The sequence below is a fragment of the Embiotoca jacksoni genome, unplaced genomic scaffold (genome assembly GCF_022577435.1).
Source record: "Embiotoca jacksoni isolate LCO1_2020_lvr unplaced genomic scaffold, fEmbJac1.0.p SCAF_4, whole genome shotgun sequence".
NCBI classification, from domain to species: Eukaryota; Metazoa; Chordata; class Actinopteri; family Embiotocidae; genus Embiotoca; species Embiotoca jacksoni.
The window spans coordinates 20,990,912-21,008,082 of record NW_027185392.1 but is presented as its reverse complement, the minus strand read 5'-3'; the positions used below and the strand labels follow the sequence as shown (position 1 = coordinate 21,008,082).

The 17,171-nt window shown below is 45.3% G+C and overlaps 1 protein-coding gene across 13 annotated transcripts in view; it reads left to right on the top strand.

Annotated features, from left to right (window-relative positions):
• cacna1ab (calcium channel, voltage-dependent, P/Q type, alpha 1A subunit, b) overlaps positions 1–16,155 on the top strand; it is a 139,619-nt gene extending 123,464 nt beyond the window's left edge. For 6 of the 13 annotated variants that reach the window (XM_069167634.1, XM_069167636.1, XM_069167635.1 and 3 more), the window contains 5 exons: positions 2,394–2,411; positions 3,009–3,044; positions 7,741–7,942; positions 9,592–9,830; positions 10,497–16,155. In XM_069167634.1, the coding sequence (XP_069023735.1) occupies positions 2,394–2,411; positions 3,009–3,044; positions 7,741–7,942; positions 9,592–9,830; positions 10,497–11,228 (1,227 nt within the window). In that variant the 3' untranslated portion in view covers positions 11,229–16,155. The remainder of the gene's footprint in view (positions 1–2,393; positions 2,412–3,008; positions 3,045–7,740; positions 7,943–9,591; positions 9,831–10,496) is intronic. The other 7 variants (XM_069167645.1, XM_069167641.1, XM_069167637.1 and 4 more) reach the window with 6 other exon arrangements.
• The last annotated feature ends 1,016 nt before the right edge of the window (positions 16,156–17,171 follow it).

Here is a 17,171-nt window from a genome sequence, read left to right as displayed (position 1 = left end):
AATAGTTTATTTTATTCATACAGTATTTTTTTGGCATGTTTACTTAGTATGTACCTCTTTTTTTTGTTTGTTTTTGTTAAATTATCTCGTTCTCTGAACAGGAAACGTGTTTTAGGATGCAACATAAGGGACAGAGACTTCTGTAGATTCACTTTCCTCTGTCTGAATTCCCCAGTATGTCCTCCCTCCCTCCCTCCCTCCCTCCCCCTCCTCCTCCACCGGTCATCCAACCCTCCCTGCCTCCCTTCCACCCTCCACTCCTCCAGCAGCTGACCCACTGCTGCTCTGCTCCAGGTGATTTCCTCTGTGAGCAACATGAGCTGCATGCAAAGATCTGAGCAGAATGCAAACTGGGTCTGAAGGCTGGACAAGTGTCCTAGATATGTATATAAATATATATCTAGAAGACCTATATGTATAGAATATTTTTCTCTTCCCTATCCCGTTCCCTACTCCATTTCCATTCAATCCTTGGTGTGTCTGTCCTGTGTAAACTGTGGCCAGAGTTAGCGACACTCTTCAGCAGTGAAAATGAGACAATACGAACGACTCATTAGGAGCTATTCATAAGTACGTGGAACATTTAAAAATAAACAAAGCACCTGGTGGACAAACTGGGCAACAGTATAAAAACAAAAGTTACAAAAAATGTTGGATGTCAATTTAATACATTCTGAAACCCTTCATAGAATGATTACTGTGATCTCAACAGGGTAGAAAGCATCACTGCAGCACCTGAGCTGACACTTCACTGAAGCTTGTATGTGAGAGGGACGGAGAGAGGTGTCGACTGAGCTCAAAACAGATTTGATTTATTCCGATAGGCGCACATTCGACTGAAAGGACTTTGACATGTGAAGTTCTGATTTTGTGCACACTGACTTTGAAATCTGTTCACCAAATCGTTTCGACCTGAGAGCTTTTCCAGCACTTGAGAATAACAGACGTGAGGCGTTTTCGGACCACAAGAACTATTTCACCTTCCTAAGAACGGTGGGAGGGAGTTCCTCTTTTGTTGTGTTTTCCGCACAGGGGAACTTAGAACCCTTTAAGTTCCTATAACTCTGTATTGTTGTACTTTTTTTTTTATCTCCTACCCCTGGATAGGTACTTTCCCTGTTACACTGGGAGCTGACGTAACTGCACTGTGATTGGTCGAAGTCCGGAGCACAGGCAACCGCCATGTTAAGAACACTGTGTAAACAGTGAGCACGGTGAAGTACGGCCATAAATGAAGCTGTTTAAAACAGCAGAGGAAAGAGTTACAGCGTGATTTCGATTCGATGAAGAGAAATATCAAAAGTCACTCTGTTCACTTCATGCCACGTCGTTTCAGAGTTCATATTGGCGGTCCGAATGCAAACTGCAAAAGGCCTGAGAAACCTATTTAGTTCTGGGGTAGCTCCTCTCAAGAACGCCCGTAGAACTGTTTGGTCCGAAAACGCCTACGATTCCTAACAATTTTTGGCTTTACGACACGTTACAGATGATAATCACATCTTCTTTGCCAATAACCTCCAAGAGGCCAGAATCTGATAGGATGATACAATAAACTTGACAATTATTTTCTTTAAAAAAATTTTAAAAAAGTGTTGAAATTGCGTATATTTCGATGCATTTTCCATGCAAGACTTGTGGACTGGAAGCCTCTGGCTGCAGTTACACACACTCACATGCACTCTCGCATGGCCATACTCCAACATGTCACTGCATCGAGTCATGTTGCTCTCACTTTGGTATGTTGGTTACTTCATGAAGTGTTTCCGTATGAGCGAGTAAACAGCAGGAGAGTCCACAAGACGATTTTGGTGTCAGTCTCATTTTTGGTAATTTGTAGTATTTAAAGTTTTGTAACTTAGCCACAATATTTAGAAAAATGATGACTAAGGTAAACTGTGCAGCTTGTACAGTTTTGCTTTGGTTGGTGTGGACAGTCAGTGACAGTCTAAAGAGATGTGACGCTAGTTGGTCAATGTTATAACATTATTCAGGGCTGATATTAACTTGTTATAATATTAAAACTGGCAGTTACCCTCATACTGTAGTTCCAATATGAGTGAACACAGAGTCAACACAAGAAAAAACATTGAATCTTCAAATCCAGACAAAAGTTCTAATAACTTCGTCTTGTTTTTTTCAAATAAAAGCAGACAATCAGGTCTTATTACTGCTATTTCACTGGCAGCAGTCCTGGGAAACACAGTGAAAGTTTTAGGACTAAAAGATACTATTTTTAAATAATTCGAAGTGCGACTATATTTAACATAATGAATGCCGCCATGTAAAAAAAATATCCTGTGTGTGTATCTGTTTATGCGTGTGTGTTGCATAGACTATCCGTGCGTGTCTGTTTCCTGTTACTTACTGTCTTCTAACACTGCTCTGCCTTACAGAGAGCTCATGCTGTTTCGGTAAGTGTGTATACGAATGTGTATGTGTGTGTGTGTGTGTGTGTGTGTGTGTGTGTGTGTGTGTGTGTGTGTGGTGTGTGTGTGTGTGTGTGTGTATGCGCTTCTATTGTCCTGTGTCCTCTCTCGCTCACCGGCACACACACCTCACTCTCATGTGTGCGCGTTGGCCTTCTTTATATTAACTGGGTTCTCTCTCTCTCTCTCTCCTGTCTCCGCCCCTCTCCTCCCTCATCACTTATTTTCTACCTCCTTTTTTTACAACTCTTCTCCTTTTTTCTGTTTTATATGTCCTACATCTCTCTCATCCCTCTTCTAATATTTTACCCTTCATCATCATACTTCTCTTCCTCCTTTCTCTGCCTTTGTTTCACATTCCTTGGATCAATTTATTTGTTTGTATCTCTGTCCTTTACCTCTTTTCTCTTCCGGTCCTGGCGCCTGTGCTACGTTGGGCCTATGCTCTTTGTGCACATTTATGTGTGTGTGTGTGTGTGTGTGTGTGTGTGTGTGTGTGTGTGTGTGTGTGTGTGTGTGTGTGTGTGCGTGTGCTACACTGCTCTGCTCTACGTATCATCTCTGTGTTTGCCTGCTCTGCAGCGGAGGAGACACAGGCCTCGCGGAAATAACCTCAGTGTATGTACCTCTCTCTCTATCTCTGTCTATCTCCCCTCCCACTCCATCCTTCTGGCTCTCTGGCAGTTTTCAAACTGGATCTGCACCAAATTGCAGTTGGCAATTCGTTGTTTTGCCTCGACTGGGGTGCCATATGGGTGGGACGGTTCACCAAGCTGACTTTCTGACCGTTCCTCAAAATGTTCCTGCACTCTGACAACATTCAGTATCACAGGAACTATGTGGACAACTTACAGGTCCAAGTCCTCAAAGTTCTCAGAATACCAAAACACATGTCCGACTGACTACATGTAGAACTGTAGAACTCACCGGCGGTTCCTGTGATTTCTGGTTTTATCTAAACATTATCTGTATTTTCGTATTTTCAGTAGTAACTCTCTTTCTGTGCTCTTTCACCTGTGCCAACGACACAATAACAGTATGTTCACTAAACGGTGACCCAGTTCAGTGATAAGTCAACACAGATATAGTTTCCTGACAAAAAGAGTACTGTAACTGCTGCTCATCCAGAGTGTTTGAAATCCATTTAACACCTTATAAACTTGTTTTCTCTCAGTTTTTACAGCGTGCTTTGTTAAAATCATTGCATGGAACAAACGTCCATATTTTGTTTGGGCACTTTCCTTTGCATCAGGTATTGGATCAGAACAACTTTTTTTTTATTTTGTACATAAAATAGACCCACCTGGTGCTCCAAGCTCTATCAATCAGCTGCGACGTTATTGTCACTGTTCAGATCTACTTTGATAACCGCTCCGTTTCCTCTCTTCTGATCCTGTCAGCTTTTCTTTGAACTCTCTGAGTCTCTCTCTTTCTTTCCCTCCTCTCTTTCTGTCTGTCCGGTGTTTGCTCATGTTGAGGTCGCCCTGCTCTCCATTGTTTGTTCTCCGTGACAACTTTTCCAGAAGTTCCGCTCGTATGCAGCGTCTGTGTGTGTTCCTCTGTGTGTGTGCATTACATGTGCATTTGAATCCGTTGCATCACTGCAGACCGGGTCAACAGTGTATGACAAAAGCATGGACTGCCCTGATATGCGACTGTTGGCCTGTATCGGGGATCGGCAGCGTGCCAGCATGTCATTGGTCATGCATGACGTGGAAGAGTCTCACAGTGGCTGTGAGAGGAAGTGACGCTCCAACAAGGGAAAACGTTGCTTATCAAAGACTGTTATTCAGTAACTTGAAAGGAGGAGTGCAGGTTGTACAGAGGAGAGTGAGGGGTTCATGAAGTGTTCAGCACTTCTGTCTGTCTGCCAGATGACATCATTGTTTGTCGCTTTTCAATCAAAAACGTACAACTAGGGATGTTACACAGAAATAGATTCAGTCAACAGCTTATTCGGACACGGACCATCAGGATCATTCCGTGACTGTGATGTTATGACTATCTGGGTGAAAATGATCATTAGAGATGCACGATAATATCGGCGTGTCATCAGTATCAGTCTGTAAAATTTTATATTTAAAATGAAATATCAGCCTCGGGCCCAAATGACCGATATGACAGGCCGATGAAATGACCCTTTAATTATGCCTAAGTGCTTAATGACCGAATAAATGCCGGCTAAACTGGTTCAACACCATGTCCCCTGTGTGAGGTTGTTCTTGTGTGTCTTTTGCAGAGCGTCAAAGAGAGTGCAACGATATGTCTGTGGTGTGGAGGTTTTTCAAAGTGTCTAAAACAGACAGCAAAGTTGCTCTAAGCGATGATTGATCAGTGTTGTTCGTGCAAGGGTTAGCCACATCACGTTCCTTCAAGACTACAAATCTAAGTGTGCTTCCTAAGAACCGTCGTCGTGATCATTACGCAAATTTGTAAAGAACAAAAATAATATGTGCATATATTAACATCCGCTATCGGCAAAAAGAGATGGAAAATATTGGCATACCGGATATCAGCAAAGAAGTCCCTAGATAACTATTTTATTTCTTACTTCTGATATAAAAGAAAGATTGACCAAACTATTTCAGGTCGATTTGTGTTTTTCTCTCTTCTGTATTGTAATCCAGTTTAATCCCCAAATATACCTGATTTATATACAGGATACCTGAACAGCTACTATTTATATGATAGGGGAGTACAAAAGACACAGCTGTGTGTCCCAAAAACCTGAATTATTAGTATTAATATTAGTACAAGTAATAATTATAATATCCCTCCTCCAAACTGTAACATTTTAACTTGTTTACACTTGCTTTTGTTTTGAGTTTTTTCAGTTACTTATGCATTTTGAATTAATTTACTTTTCTGAAATGTGCTCTGAGATGAAGCTTGAAATGAACATGGTCAGAGTCAAACAGCTCTGACTGAAAACATCTCAGCAGGAATACGATGACTGAAGCTAAACCGTGCTGGCAATGATCTTTCTAACGACCCAAAAATGCAAAATTGAATAGAAATCAATCTCATTGATATTTAACTGTATTTATTAAGTCATTACTGACAAAATGTTTGATTTTGAAATGTTGTTACATCCTCTCTAACGACACATGGAGCAATGTTGTTCCAAAACAGACCCCGACAGAACATGTGTGAAGTCCTTTTCGTGTTTGTGTGTGTGTGTGTGTGTTTGTTGTGTGTGTGTGTGTGTGTGTGTGTGTGTGTGTGTGTGTGTGTGTGTGTGTGTGTGAGCAGATGAAGTGTATGCACATGTTTAGAACAGCTGGCTACCCAGAGGACGTGCATGGCTTGTGTTAGGCTGCTCACAGAGTGGACAGACGGCTGTCTGTCTGTGTTTGTGTAGTGAAGCTCCTCTGAGGACGGTGTATCCTCTCGTGTTTGTCTTTGTGCGGCCTGCTGCTTGCAGACGGACATGTGCTTTATCATGAAGGTGATGTGAAGCTTTGTGGGGGTTCACCGTGTCAGCAGGATCCTGTCCTGGTCAGAAGAGCCTGACGGTGAACCCAGCGAGAAGATCACACAGGACTGGTTCCAGTAGAAATATTATATCTTAAATTTCAACTAGAGTTGCTTCCTTTCCGTGACTAGCTCTGATTCATTGAATTTATGTATTATTGTTTTAGAATTGTACTGATGCGGTAGCAAAGCTATATATTTACATTATATATCACATACTGTATATATACATATATATATATATATATATATATATATATACAGCATATACAATAGTTTTCCTCTTTCCCACAATCCCACGTTTCACCTGATACTTTGACTATCAAAAGGAAATAAAAACACCTCTTTGTCCTCATGTCACCCACAATGAACAAATTTAATGACTTAGGCCCAGTTTACTGGTGGAAATCATGTCATTGAACGTGACTTTGATATCCATGTTCAAACCCTCACTCACATTAAAACCTTAGATAACTTTAAATAACGATTTTGTTTCGAACGGAGAGTCAGATTGTGTGATTTTCCTGTTGGGTTCATGCAAAGCTTTTGATCAGGTCCTAAGGTTATGGAATGATGGTTCGTCATGTCCACGTGGTGTCCTTATTTGATTTACATCATACTTCAGAAACATTATATCTATTTATAAGCAGCCTTTGGAAACATAACAAAGCCCAAACCTGGCTTTGTTTTTGATAAATTTTTTTGATCAGCATCCTTGATGTTCTTTTCATATTAGCAGCCAAATACTAGTAGTGACATCAGCTCCACACCAATGAGATGTAATTCTCGTTAATGATCAGGATTAAGATTGTATTGGTCTCTCCAATCTACTTCATATTCTTAGTGGTCTACAGTATGCCATTTTAAAACATTGGTATTTACTAGAAGTTACAAAAATGATAATTTGGTATTATTACAATACAGTGTGTAGTGACAGTAGTAGTTGTAGGAGGAGGAAGAGGGGGAGGAGAAGTGGTGGTGTTTCTGAAGATATAGCCAACCGACTTTGGCATGAAAACCTATCCGGCTTTGCAACCTGAGTATGATGTAAATGAAATATGGCTGCCATGAGGAAAAGCCCATTCGGCTCCTCTGCCTTGTGCATGCGAGGCATGGTTTTATAGCCCTCCTTCATGCTTGTAGTCTGTCTCTGCCCTTTTCTTCTCTCCCTGTCAGTTCCCTGTTTTATCTCTGTCTGTTTCATTCCTCCATGTTTTGGTGAAGAAACATGGCATCACATGCTATGGACTTATCTAAGGCTTAGAAGTTATGAACTCTAGGTGCTATGGGTCGAGCTACATGAATGCCAATACTGTACGCTGATGTACTGTAGGATTTAAGATGCCTCCAATAGTATCCAGTGTCTTCAGATCAGATGGGTGTACGTCACCACACAGGACAACACCAGAGAAAAACATTTATATTAACAAAAACATACAACCTTTGAAAACCTGAAGTGTCCTGGTGTTAAACCCCCACCCACCTAAACCAAGAGTGTTTGGTTCTGCTGTTTGACTTCAGTATTTTCATTCAGTCATTTAGTAATCACATATATCCACATGCAGATAGACGTTGAATTCAGTGTGCAGCTCTGTGTTTGTATGATACACTCAGTAAAAGTCAGTGAAGTGAACGTCGTCCTTTTGACAGACAAAAATGGACTCCAGCTGTCAGGATGCATTAAATCTCACTTCTTTTCTCCTCTCTTTCTTTCTCTCTCCCCCGCTGTTGTTCATCTCTTTTCTCCCTCTCTCTTCGTCTCATCACTTCCTCTCCGACCTTTTGCTTTCCCTATCCTTTTTCTGTATTTCCTTCTGTGCTGTTTCCTTTGTCCTCACAGACCATCACTGACACCAGCCCGATGCGGCGCTCCACCTCCAGCCTGGTCCACGGGCGAACGGGCCGGGGCGTGAGGCTGGACGACTACTCCCTGGAGAGGGTGGTGTCTGAGGAGGGGAGACACGGAGGAGGACGCCGGCACAGGGACAGAAGTCACCGCACCTCGCAGCGCTCCCTGACCAGATACACCGACGCAGACACGGGTGAGTCACTCATCACGGTTATCTACCGTTTGCTTCCTTTGATGCCTACCTCACATCGGACTGTCATCTGCACATCTTAAAGGTTTACAGCTGTAAAACCCACACGTGTCTCCGGTGCTCAGCTTACTTACAGTAAGAGTTACAGCAGGAAAGTCATGAATGTAGATTTTAGACCAGTGTTCTGGCAGGAGGGCAATGTTTGTTGTTCTGTCTATTCAGCACGTTGGACCAGTGTGTAGTCTGAACAACTGGTAGAGGGATTGTTACGACAGTCAGTCACGTGTGTAACACTTAAATTCATGACAAGATCCCTTGAAGTGTAACATTTCAAACACACTATATTATTTTAACGTGTCGTAAAGGGAGTTTTTTTCCCTCCCCCAGACGCTCACAAGGGAGTTTTTGAATTGCAGCGAGGTTTCGAGCTCACTGTGTAAAGTACCCTGAGATGACTTATTGTATGCTGTGATTTGGTTCCGTATACATAAAACTGAAATGAAATTGAAACATTAGTGTTAGCGTGTTAAGAGGCCACCATTTCTATTAGTATGTGGCATTTTAATATCACATGTTAAATGGAATGTATATCATATTTACCATGGAACAGCTGTATGAGGATTAAACCAAGGAAATGCTAAACTTCAGCATGTTATCAAGAAAACTGTATATAAAAGGGGATGTTGACTCCGGGTGTGAAATGTGAAGCCAGTGCAGAAGTGCGATACCATTGAGGGCCACTAGGGGGTGGCTATAAAAAAAAACAAATCTCCATGGCTTCATGAACCCCCTTTCAAAAAGCGTCAACTTCTCTCATGAAACACAAAGTCAAATCATTTTCCTCCACAAGTCATAATGCTGTAATTACCTAAATTCACCTGGTTTGATTGACATGCCTGAGGTGCAGTCAGGTTGCTGGTGTAGGTGGGCTGCAATAGTATTGTTGGGTTCTCAGTCAGATTCTGTGCAGCTCCACTCTCTCATCCAAATATGGTCACTTCTAGCTCCAAAAGAGCAAGATGGCACAGCAGCTTGCATTGTTGTCTGCAATATAATGTCTGACAGTATCACTGACAGTTTTTAAATTCTACCTCATTCTGGCCCTTGAAGAAATGAAGGTACACCGCAGGATAAGAAATGATGGAGCAGTGCTGCTTTACAGCTTGATCAAGAGTAACTCAAAAGCAGTTGTTGAGGACATTAAGAACAATCTGTGCATTTATTAAAGTAAGAGAACAGCACATTCCCAGATCATCATATTCAATGAATTCTCTGCGTGTCCAGTCTTGACACGAAGAAGTCCTTGAAAAGAACATTGTGCGGGCAGATAGCTCACTTCAGCTCTAATTGCAAGTGCAAATTGCATGCTTGAGCTGTAAAACTAATTCAACAAGGCTGACACAGTTCAACTCCAAAACCCTTTTATAATTGGAGAGCTCTCTAATCTGATGAAGAATCCTCCGCTCTGCTACACTACATGGACTCTAAAATTACTTTGTTGTGCTCTGCGTTTGACTGCACAGCTGCAGTGGATTTCTGTCTGGACATTTGTATGACATGTTGTAATCTTTATTTGTGTTTCTCCCCTTGGGAAGTTCGTGTCATGATTGGTTTTGTGTTTGCACGTGTAAACTGGAACATCTTGTTGCAAGGCCTGGGCACAGACCTCAGCACCACCACTCAGTCAGGCGACCTGCCACCCAAGGAGCGCGAGCGGGACCGCGGCCGGACCAAGGACCGCCGTCACCACCACCACCACCACCATCATCACAGCTCCATGGACAAGGAGCACTACGGCCCCGACCGCCACGAATACTCCCACAGGCATCCCCACGACCGCCACTGGTCCCGGTCGCCCAGCGAGGGGCCCGATGGACGAGGTCACAGACAGGTGGGCTTCAAAGACTCCAAGGTCGATGTCATGAGTCATAAAATATGAGGGACAGTTTCTTATTACTGCCTTATACCGGTTTTATGGTCTGTCTTAATTTCTATTTGTTGACTGGCTTGTATAAAATATTTGACTTGATGCAGGTTGGTTCTATTGTCACTGTGGATACTGACAATGGTACTTTACATCATACTATTACACTGAAGGTGGTAGTCACAGTGCGGTAAGCTTCTGTAGCTTTAATAGGTGTTACAGGTATCCTGTAATCATGAGCTGAGCACAGAGGTAAATTATTTATAAAGAAACCCTCAATGTGATCTTTAACCTGTCTCTTACTCCCACCTCAGGGACTGTGTGTTTATTCAGTAAGAGTTCACACAGAGTTATTTCCATACTCCTACTTATGGATATCAATCTCTCTTTTTTGTGTTACGCTTTTTCCTTTGTCACTGTTTCTCTCTCTGTCCATTTTTCTTCGATGTGACGTATTTGCTTCTTGATGTCAATATTTTGCTTCATCACTGTGTTTTTGGATGGTTTTCAATGGTGTTTCTCTATCAATCTCTCCTTCTCTCTCTCTCTCACCACCACTCTGCTCTACTCTGGCCTCTGTTGTTGTTGTTGTTGTGGTGCGTTTTGATTTTCCTTGTTTACATTTTGCTGTAGGGCAGTAGTTCGGTGAGCGGCAGCCCGGTCCCCTCCACCTCGGGGACCAGCACTCCACGGAGAGGCCGTCGCCAGCTGCCTCAGACCCCTGCTGTCCCGCGTCCACATGTCACCTACTCCCCCGCTGTCCGCAAGCCCAGCTATGGCCCCCCGGGGCCGGGCCGCCTGCGCTCGCCCTCCCCCCGACACTTCTCCCCACCAGACCACGAAAGAGGCTACCACAACCGGCCCCCGTCACGCCACCCCTCTCCCCACCACGGGGGATCCTCGTCCCGACATGGATCACCGCGCTCCCCTAGGCACCAGTCCCCACGCTCACCCCTCCACGGCTCGCCTCGGTCCCCTCACCGAGGCCGCTGGAGCGGGCCTCCGCCTGGGGACAGCCTGGAGGGTGAAGGGCCCTTCTACGAGAGAGATTATGAGTATGAGCGGCACCACGAGCCTCCTGCCTACGAGCAGAGCCTCTCCCACGGCAACCCACACCCACACGGAGGAAATCCTCACCCACACCCACGCTCCCCCAGGACTGCCCACCACGGGCCCCCTCCGCCCCCACACCCGCATCCACGTAGGGTACCCAATGGCTACCGCTCATCCTCGCCTTCCCCACATCGACGGGGACCACCAGGGGCGCCGCCCCCCCACCCGCACCACCGACCCCCCCATGCCAGAGGGCCCCGCAAGGGCCTGCATGAACCTTATAGTGAGACGGACGAGGATGACTGGTGCTAGCAACCACAGAGAGCAAAGGATAACGGCAGGAGAGGAGAAGAACAGCAACCTCCGGTGCTCTGACATTGGATATGAGACTTTTAATAAAGCGGTGGTGGTGAAAATGTTGGGAGGAGTTGGAACCCTTGGATGCCGTCTACCTTCACCCCTCAGACTCTAAATCAGAGGTGGGGGCTTGGGGTGGAGGGGGGGGGGCAGGTGTGAAGGTGCTGCGAATAGCTTTTTACACATTTTGTGTAAGACTCAAATCAGTGACAGAGCAGCACGTGAATAAAAGGAAAAAGAGACCGCCAAGACATCGAAGACGAGGCCTGGGCACAGTTGACCTCTGACCTCTCCGTCTCAGAACTGCACTCCCCAGAGTCTGCCCTGATCTTCAAGGCCAGGCTGTCGGGGGAACAGAGAGGGGTGGGAAAAGAAAGCAAGGGAGGAGCATGAGGTTATAGGAATGGGCTGTGATGAGCACTTCTCCCAGACTGACGCCCGATTGCTTCGATTTGTTAGATGTGTGCTATCTGGCCAGACGACTACTGTAAAAGCCTGAAAACGAGCTGGAACACAGAGTCCACTACTTTGACTCTGCTCCTAGACAGTTATGTTTAAAGAAAAATAAATTAATAAAAGCCAGGACCCCCTAACCCTTACATGCCAAGCTATGCCTCCAGAAAATCAAACTTGAACAATGAAGAACACAATGAAACTTTACATGAGATACAATGAAAAGAAAAAAAGGGAGAACAACCACTTTATCTTTAACCTTTTTCCTTTCCAAGGGACAGAACCAGGAAGCTCCGCCTATACTGCAAAAACCAGCCAATCACAGCGCTGGCTGATATTTGATGAGTTTTATCATCTCTGTTTACTGTTAAGGACTCACTTAATGCTGATGGAACTGCTGTGACATCACTTCCTGTCCAGCTGGCGGTGGTAGACGAGGAGGGTGAGGCACAGTGTGGGCTCACTTCCTGTTCGAGTGCGCTTGAGGGGTGGGCTCAGGTAACTAGAGAAGGGAGTCGGACACTTTGTCAAGCCCCTTCCTCCTCTGTTACTCGACCCGGTGCACGGCGAAGGATGACCTGACAGGAAATGACATCACACGGTTGAATAGGGCGGAGGACAGGAAAGGAGGGATGGGAAAAAAGACTAATTTCTTCAGTATTTCTTCTATCGATTACTTCTCCTTCTTGTTCTTCTTCGGACATTGGAGCTTGGTTCTTCTGTTGCATTCGCTCAGCCTCCTTTGATCTTTTTCGGAGTCCAAAATTTGATGGAAACCTGCATGATTGATTAAACACATACTAGAGAGGAGATTGAACTGGTGTGGGTGGGACCTGGGGGCTTTATAGGAAACTTTGCATTTAGGCTTACAAAAGGAGTTCTCTTCTTTCAGACGCTCTCTCTTCCTCTTACATCTCAAACGTAATTTTTTTTTTTGGTTCCTTTTTACGCAGTTGACAGTCGGCTATTTTATTTGTCTCGTTTTCTGCCGAAAGCTGCGGTTCTACAAACTGTTTAAAGACGAGAAACACTGCAGGACCACATGGAGGTTTTTCTGTTTTGCTTGAGAAAGAGGAGGCAGAAAGAGCAGAGAGAAGCGAACCTCTTCCACCTTCATTTATTATTGTTAATGATGACAGTCTTATGAATAATGATATCAATGTCAATGCAAAATGATGGTGACAATGGTGATGATATACTGGTGATGACTGATTGATTGATAGAACTGTTTGCTGTAGATTTGTTGTCATGGTATTTGGAGCTCAAGTATGCTATGTCCATCTCGTTTACATCGGTTCTGTTTTTTACCCCCCGTTCAACGACGTTTACTGCGTTCCTGATGCCTTCCTGCAACGTTTCGGGGCAACGACGGCTTGGGAACATTCACTTAGCAGCATTGCGTGTTGTAACGCAACTCTTAGTATACAGTCTCTCTCCAGAACGGTGGCGGTGGAGGTCGGGGGAGTCGAAGTATCTGACCTGCAATGATTCATGGGGTCAGTACTCAACCCAAAGATCAATGATTCAGTTTCAGAGCACGGAGGGTAGAACGGTTTATTGAGAGAGTGAAAGACTTTTCAGTGACGCCAGTTTTACAGAGTTTAAAGTTCTACTGAGGTAGAGTTCTCCCACATGCAGCCAAAAAGAAAACGGTAAATCTCAAGCTTTTCCCTCTGTTTGGCTCTGTAGTTTTGGAGTGAGATCAGTTGCCGGCAATGACAGCACAGTATCGGTGGTACAGTGTTGGTGTCAGTCAGTATTACACAGTGTTCTCTTTTTTGCCACCAGGGGTGAGTTCTCGGCATACATTGTTCGCCCTGCCCCCCCCCTCCCCCCCCCCCCTCCCCTGCAGGACGGCCTCTGGGCCACATCCCAGCTTCTGGACCTGGAGTGAAACCTCCTTTCTCTCCTATCTTTGTAAGAAATACAGCTCAAGTCCGTGTCCGGAAACACGGATGTGGCCCGGTCTGTCCGTTTGTCAGCCTGTCCCTCTGTCTGCCTGCCAGTGCCAGTGCTGACCACCCCCACCCCTCAAACCCCTTCTCTCAGGTCTGGATAACCAGAGAACAGTCACCAAACCACCCCGGTCCAGTCATGTGAGGTTGTAGCAAAGCTGAAACCCTCTCTGCCAAAAGCCACTTTCAGTATCCACCAACCTCTCTTTCCTCATCTCTTTTTTTTTTTCTGTCCATTTGCTTTGACATCTGTAATTTCAGTTTGCCAGAGAACGACACCGAAGACGTTACGGGACAGGAACACTTAGGACTAATAATTTCATCCTTATTGTTATGAGGGACAGCAATTATTGAATATTCAATAACTCTAGGACAAAATGATAAAGCATAGATAATATATAGTTGATCGCTTACAGATAAATCTAGATATAATAACGTAGAAGTAGTTATAAATAACAGACAGAGTATAATAAGAGTTTCAGATATTTATTTTGCATACCGATCACGCTCACGACACGGCCAAGAATCAAGCTACCCTCGAAACCTCGAGCTGTTTTCTTTGCACTCGCAAAAGCCAGAAAACAAACCCCAGTCCACGTGTTTTGACTCTATGCAGCCCTCATCAGCATCCTCATCCAATTATTTCAGAGGAGGAACTGCAGTGCTGTGGTACTGGCGAACGGATTCATGAAACAGGAACCCGCAGATCTGAGAAACTAATGTGAAGATCGACACCACTTTTGCACACGTCACTCGACATCACACCCGCGGTCTAACGCCCTTTCTTTCACGCACCTCTGTCGCTGTCTTTTTCCTCCAGCTGATCCCTTTTCCCTCCACAGACTTCTATTCTCTCCAGAGATGTTTTGCCTCCAGGCCTAGTAGTTGAGCATAGCATAGAGAAGATGGTGATAGCGGGGGTTGTTTTTGTTGATTGTTTATTTGGCGGGAGTGATGGGGCGCATACCTGAAACCCCTCTGTCCTCACCTTCCATCAAGAGAGGTTACGGCAGGTGGGGAGTCCTCCCCGAAGCCCCCTACAGAGCCACAGTGCCTTCTGTATCCGAGTCACATTCGTCACCCCCAGTCTCCTTCCCCATAATCACTCTCCGCCTCCCCCCTCTTTCCCCTCTGTAGTCGATGAGATCACCCACACTACGCCTTAAAAGTCGAGTCCCACCGGCTCCCATGCTGGCATAGAAACAGGGAGAGTGGTGATTTTGAGACTGGGCCACGGTTAGGAAATAGTCAAGAGGCTAGACTCGATGCAGGGAAATCAATATCGCATCCGGGATGGGCTAAACTGTTTAACACTCCCATAGATTTTTGTAAAAGTTGCCAAAAATCATAAAAGATCCACCCAGTTTGAATCAGAGCCTCGTGTTTTGGACTTTAAAGACCCAAATGCTCATCAGTTCCGGATCCTGCTAGCTGGCTAGCCCTCTAGGCGTTGGCGTGGTGCCATTTTGTGTCCATCCCAGAGATGTCCTGGGTACAGTTTCAGGCGGTGTAGTGAGAGGTTTACAGAGGTGCAAAGCAGTTTGCTTATTTCTCAGGTCCCTCTAGAGTTAGGTAGCTAGGTAGTTAGACAACGTAGGGAAGAGTCAGCTGTGGAACAAGCGGGCCTTGGATTGAGTTATTGTATGGTTTTACCTGGCATGGCGTCAGACGTAATGTTGACCCCACTCCTCTCCTTTCACTAACCCGCATCACACACTCGGACCCCTCACCTCCCCATCGACATGCCGACGCTCCAACGCTCAACACCGAGCGTGTTGACAGACAGGCAGGAAAAACCCACCTCCATTTTGGCTCCATGACACCACTCGCTTGTCCAGAATTGTAACAGTGGATCCAAAATGGCCGACACACAACACTGCCCTTGTGTGAAAGCATGTTGTGTGTGTGCTTTTCCAAGAACAAACCCCATTCTGTTGGGAAAAAAAATGAGCATCTGACCTTTGTTTTTGTTGTTGTTTCACGGATTTTTGTTTTGTTTGTTTTGAACGGGGTCGGGGGGGATTTGCGAGGTTTTTGCTCAGTCATCACTTCTCTCCACATCTGCTTTCTGTCTTCACCACCGGCTTCTGTCACCCTTCGGTCTTAACGTCTGACTAATCATTTTTGGATTTTCTTCTTCCTTGGGGGATGAAGGAAAAACTAAGAACCGCACCAACCCATCCACTCAGTCGGCTGTGAAATTGTGTCAGTGGGTCAGTCGTGAGGCAACGTGTCGACAAAAACACGAATAAGGGCTCTCTTTAAAAAAAAAAATTTAAAAAAAAAAACTACACAGTGGGTTTTAATGTACAGTAGTGCTGCCAAAAGTTGTGCTTATGTAGCTGAAGCCACGCTGTGGTCTCCCCTTTGTACAGCACTAGATGTGTGCATGCGTGTGTGTGTGTGTGTGTGTGAGTGTGTGTGTGTGTGTGCGTGTGTGTGTGTGTGTGTGTAGGGGGGTCAAGAGCGAGGCGGGGAGGGAGGGAGGGGCGGGAGGGTCAGAAGCCAATGAGAGAGAGATTTTACTGATTTCCAGGTACCGTTGGGGGTGGAGGGCAGGACTTCTGGGGAGCGGGGGGGGGGCAGCAGCAGAGGTCGTAGTGATGTTTATACACAATTTCACAATGGCACTGGACCACTTTTCAGGCTCATCCTCATACTCAGAAGCCATTTTTTCACCAAACCCACCTGCGCTTGGTCCCACTGTGAGGGGGGGCGAAGCTTCTGCTGCGACAGGGAGACATTTCCTCTGTGTGTGCACGTGTGTTGGATGTGTCTGTGCAGGTGTTGTGAGTGGTGTGTGTGTGTGTGTGTGTGTGTGTGTGTGTGTGTGTGTGTGTGTGTGTGTGTCCTGACACCATCAGCTACAGTAGGTTACCCTCAGTGCCTTACACTGTACAGGACACAATGACGTCCTCATCTGAGATGATCACAGCACACACATAAGATTTCAATGTCCTGGTCGCTTTCTTCATCTCCCTCCCTCCTCCACTCCTCATCCTCATGGAGTTCCAGGCTGGATGGGTGGTGTGTGTGTGTGTGTGTGTGTGTGTGTGTGTGTGTGTGTGTGTGTGTGTGTGTGTGTGTGTGTGTGTGTGTGTGTGTGTGTGTGCGTGCGTGCGTGCGTGCGTGCGTGCGTGCGTGTGTGGAAGGGGGAGTGGGAGGGTGTCAGTAGATGATCATGTTATGTGTCTCACCCATCCTCTCCCTCCCTCTCATGCCCTCTAATGTATATTTTGGCTCTGTAATTATTGTGTACATAATCCATAAAGTTTCTGAAAAACTCATCAGATGTGTTTCATTCTGAGTTCATCTTCATCTTCACGAGTCACCTCTCTCTGGTCACGCCACCGCATTGTAAATGTAATACCATCCATGAACACAGGGTGGGGGGATTGAGCTGTCACAGCCGTCATATATGAGTGTGCGTATACATTGAGTTCATGCATGTGCGTGTGGGTGCGTTTTGTTTGTGAGTGTCGGTCTGCTG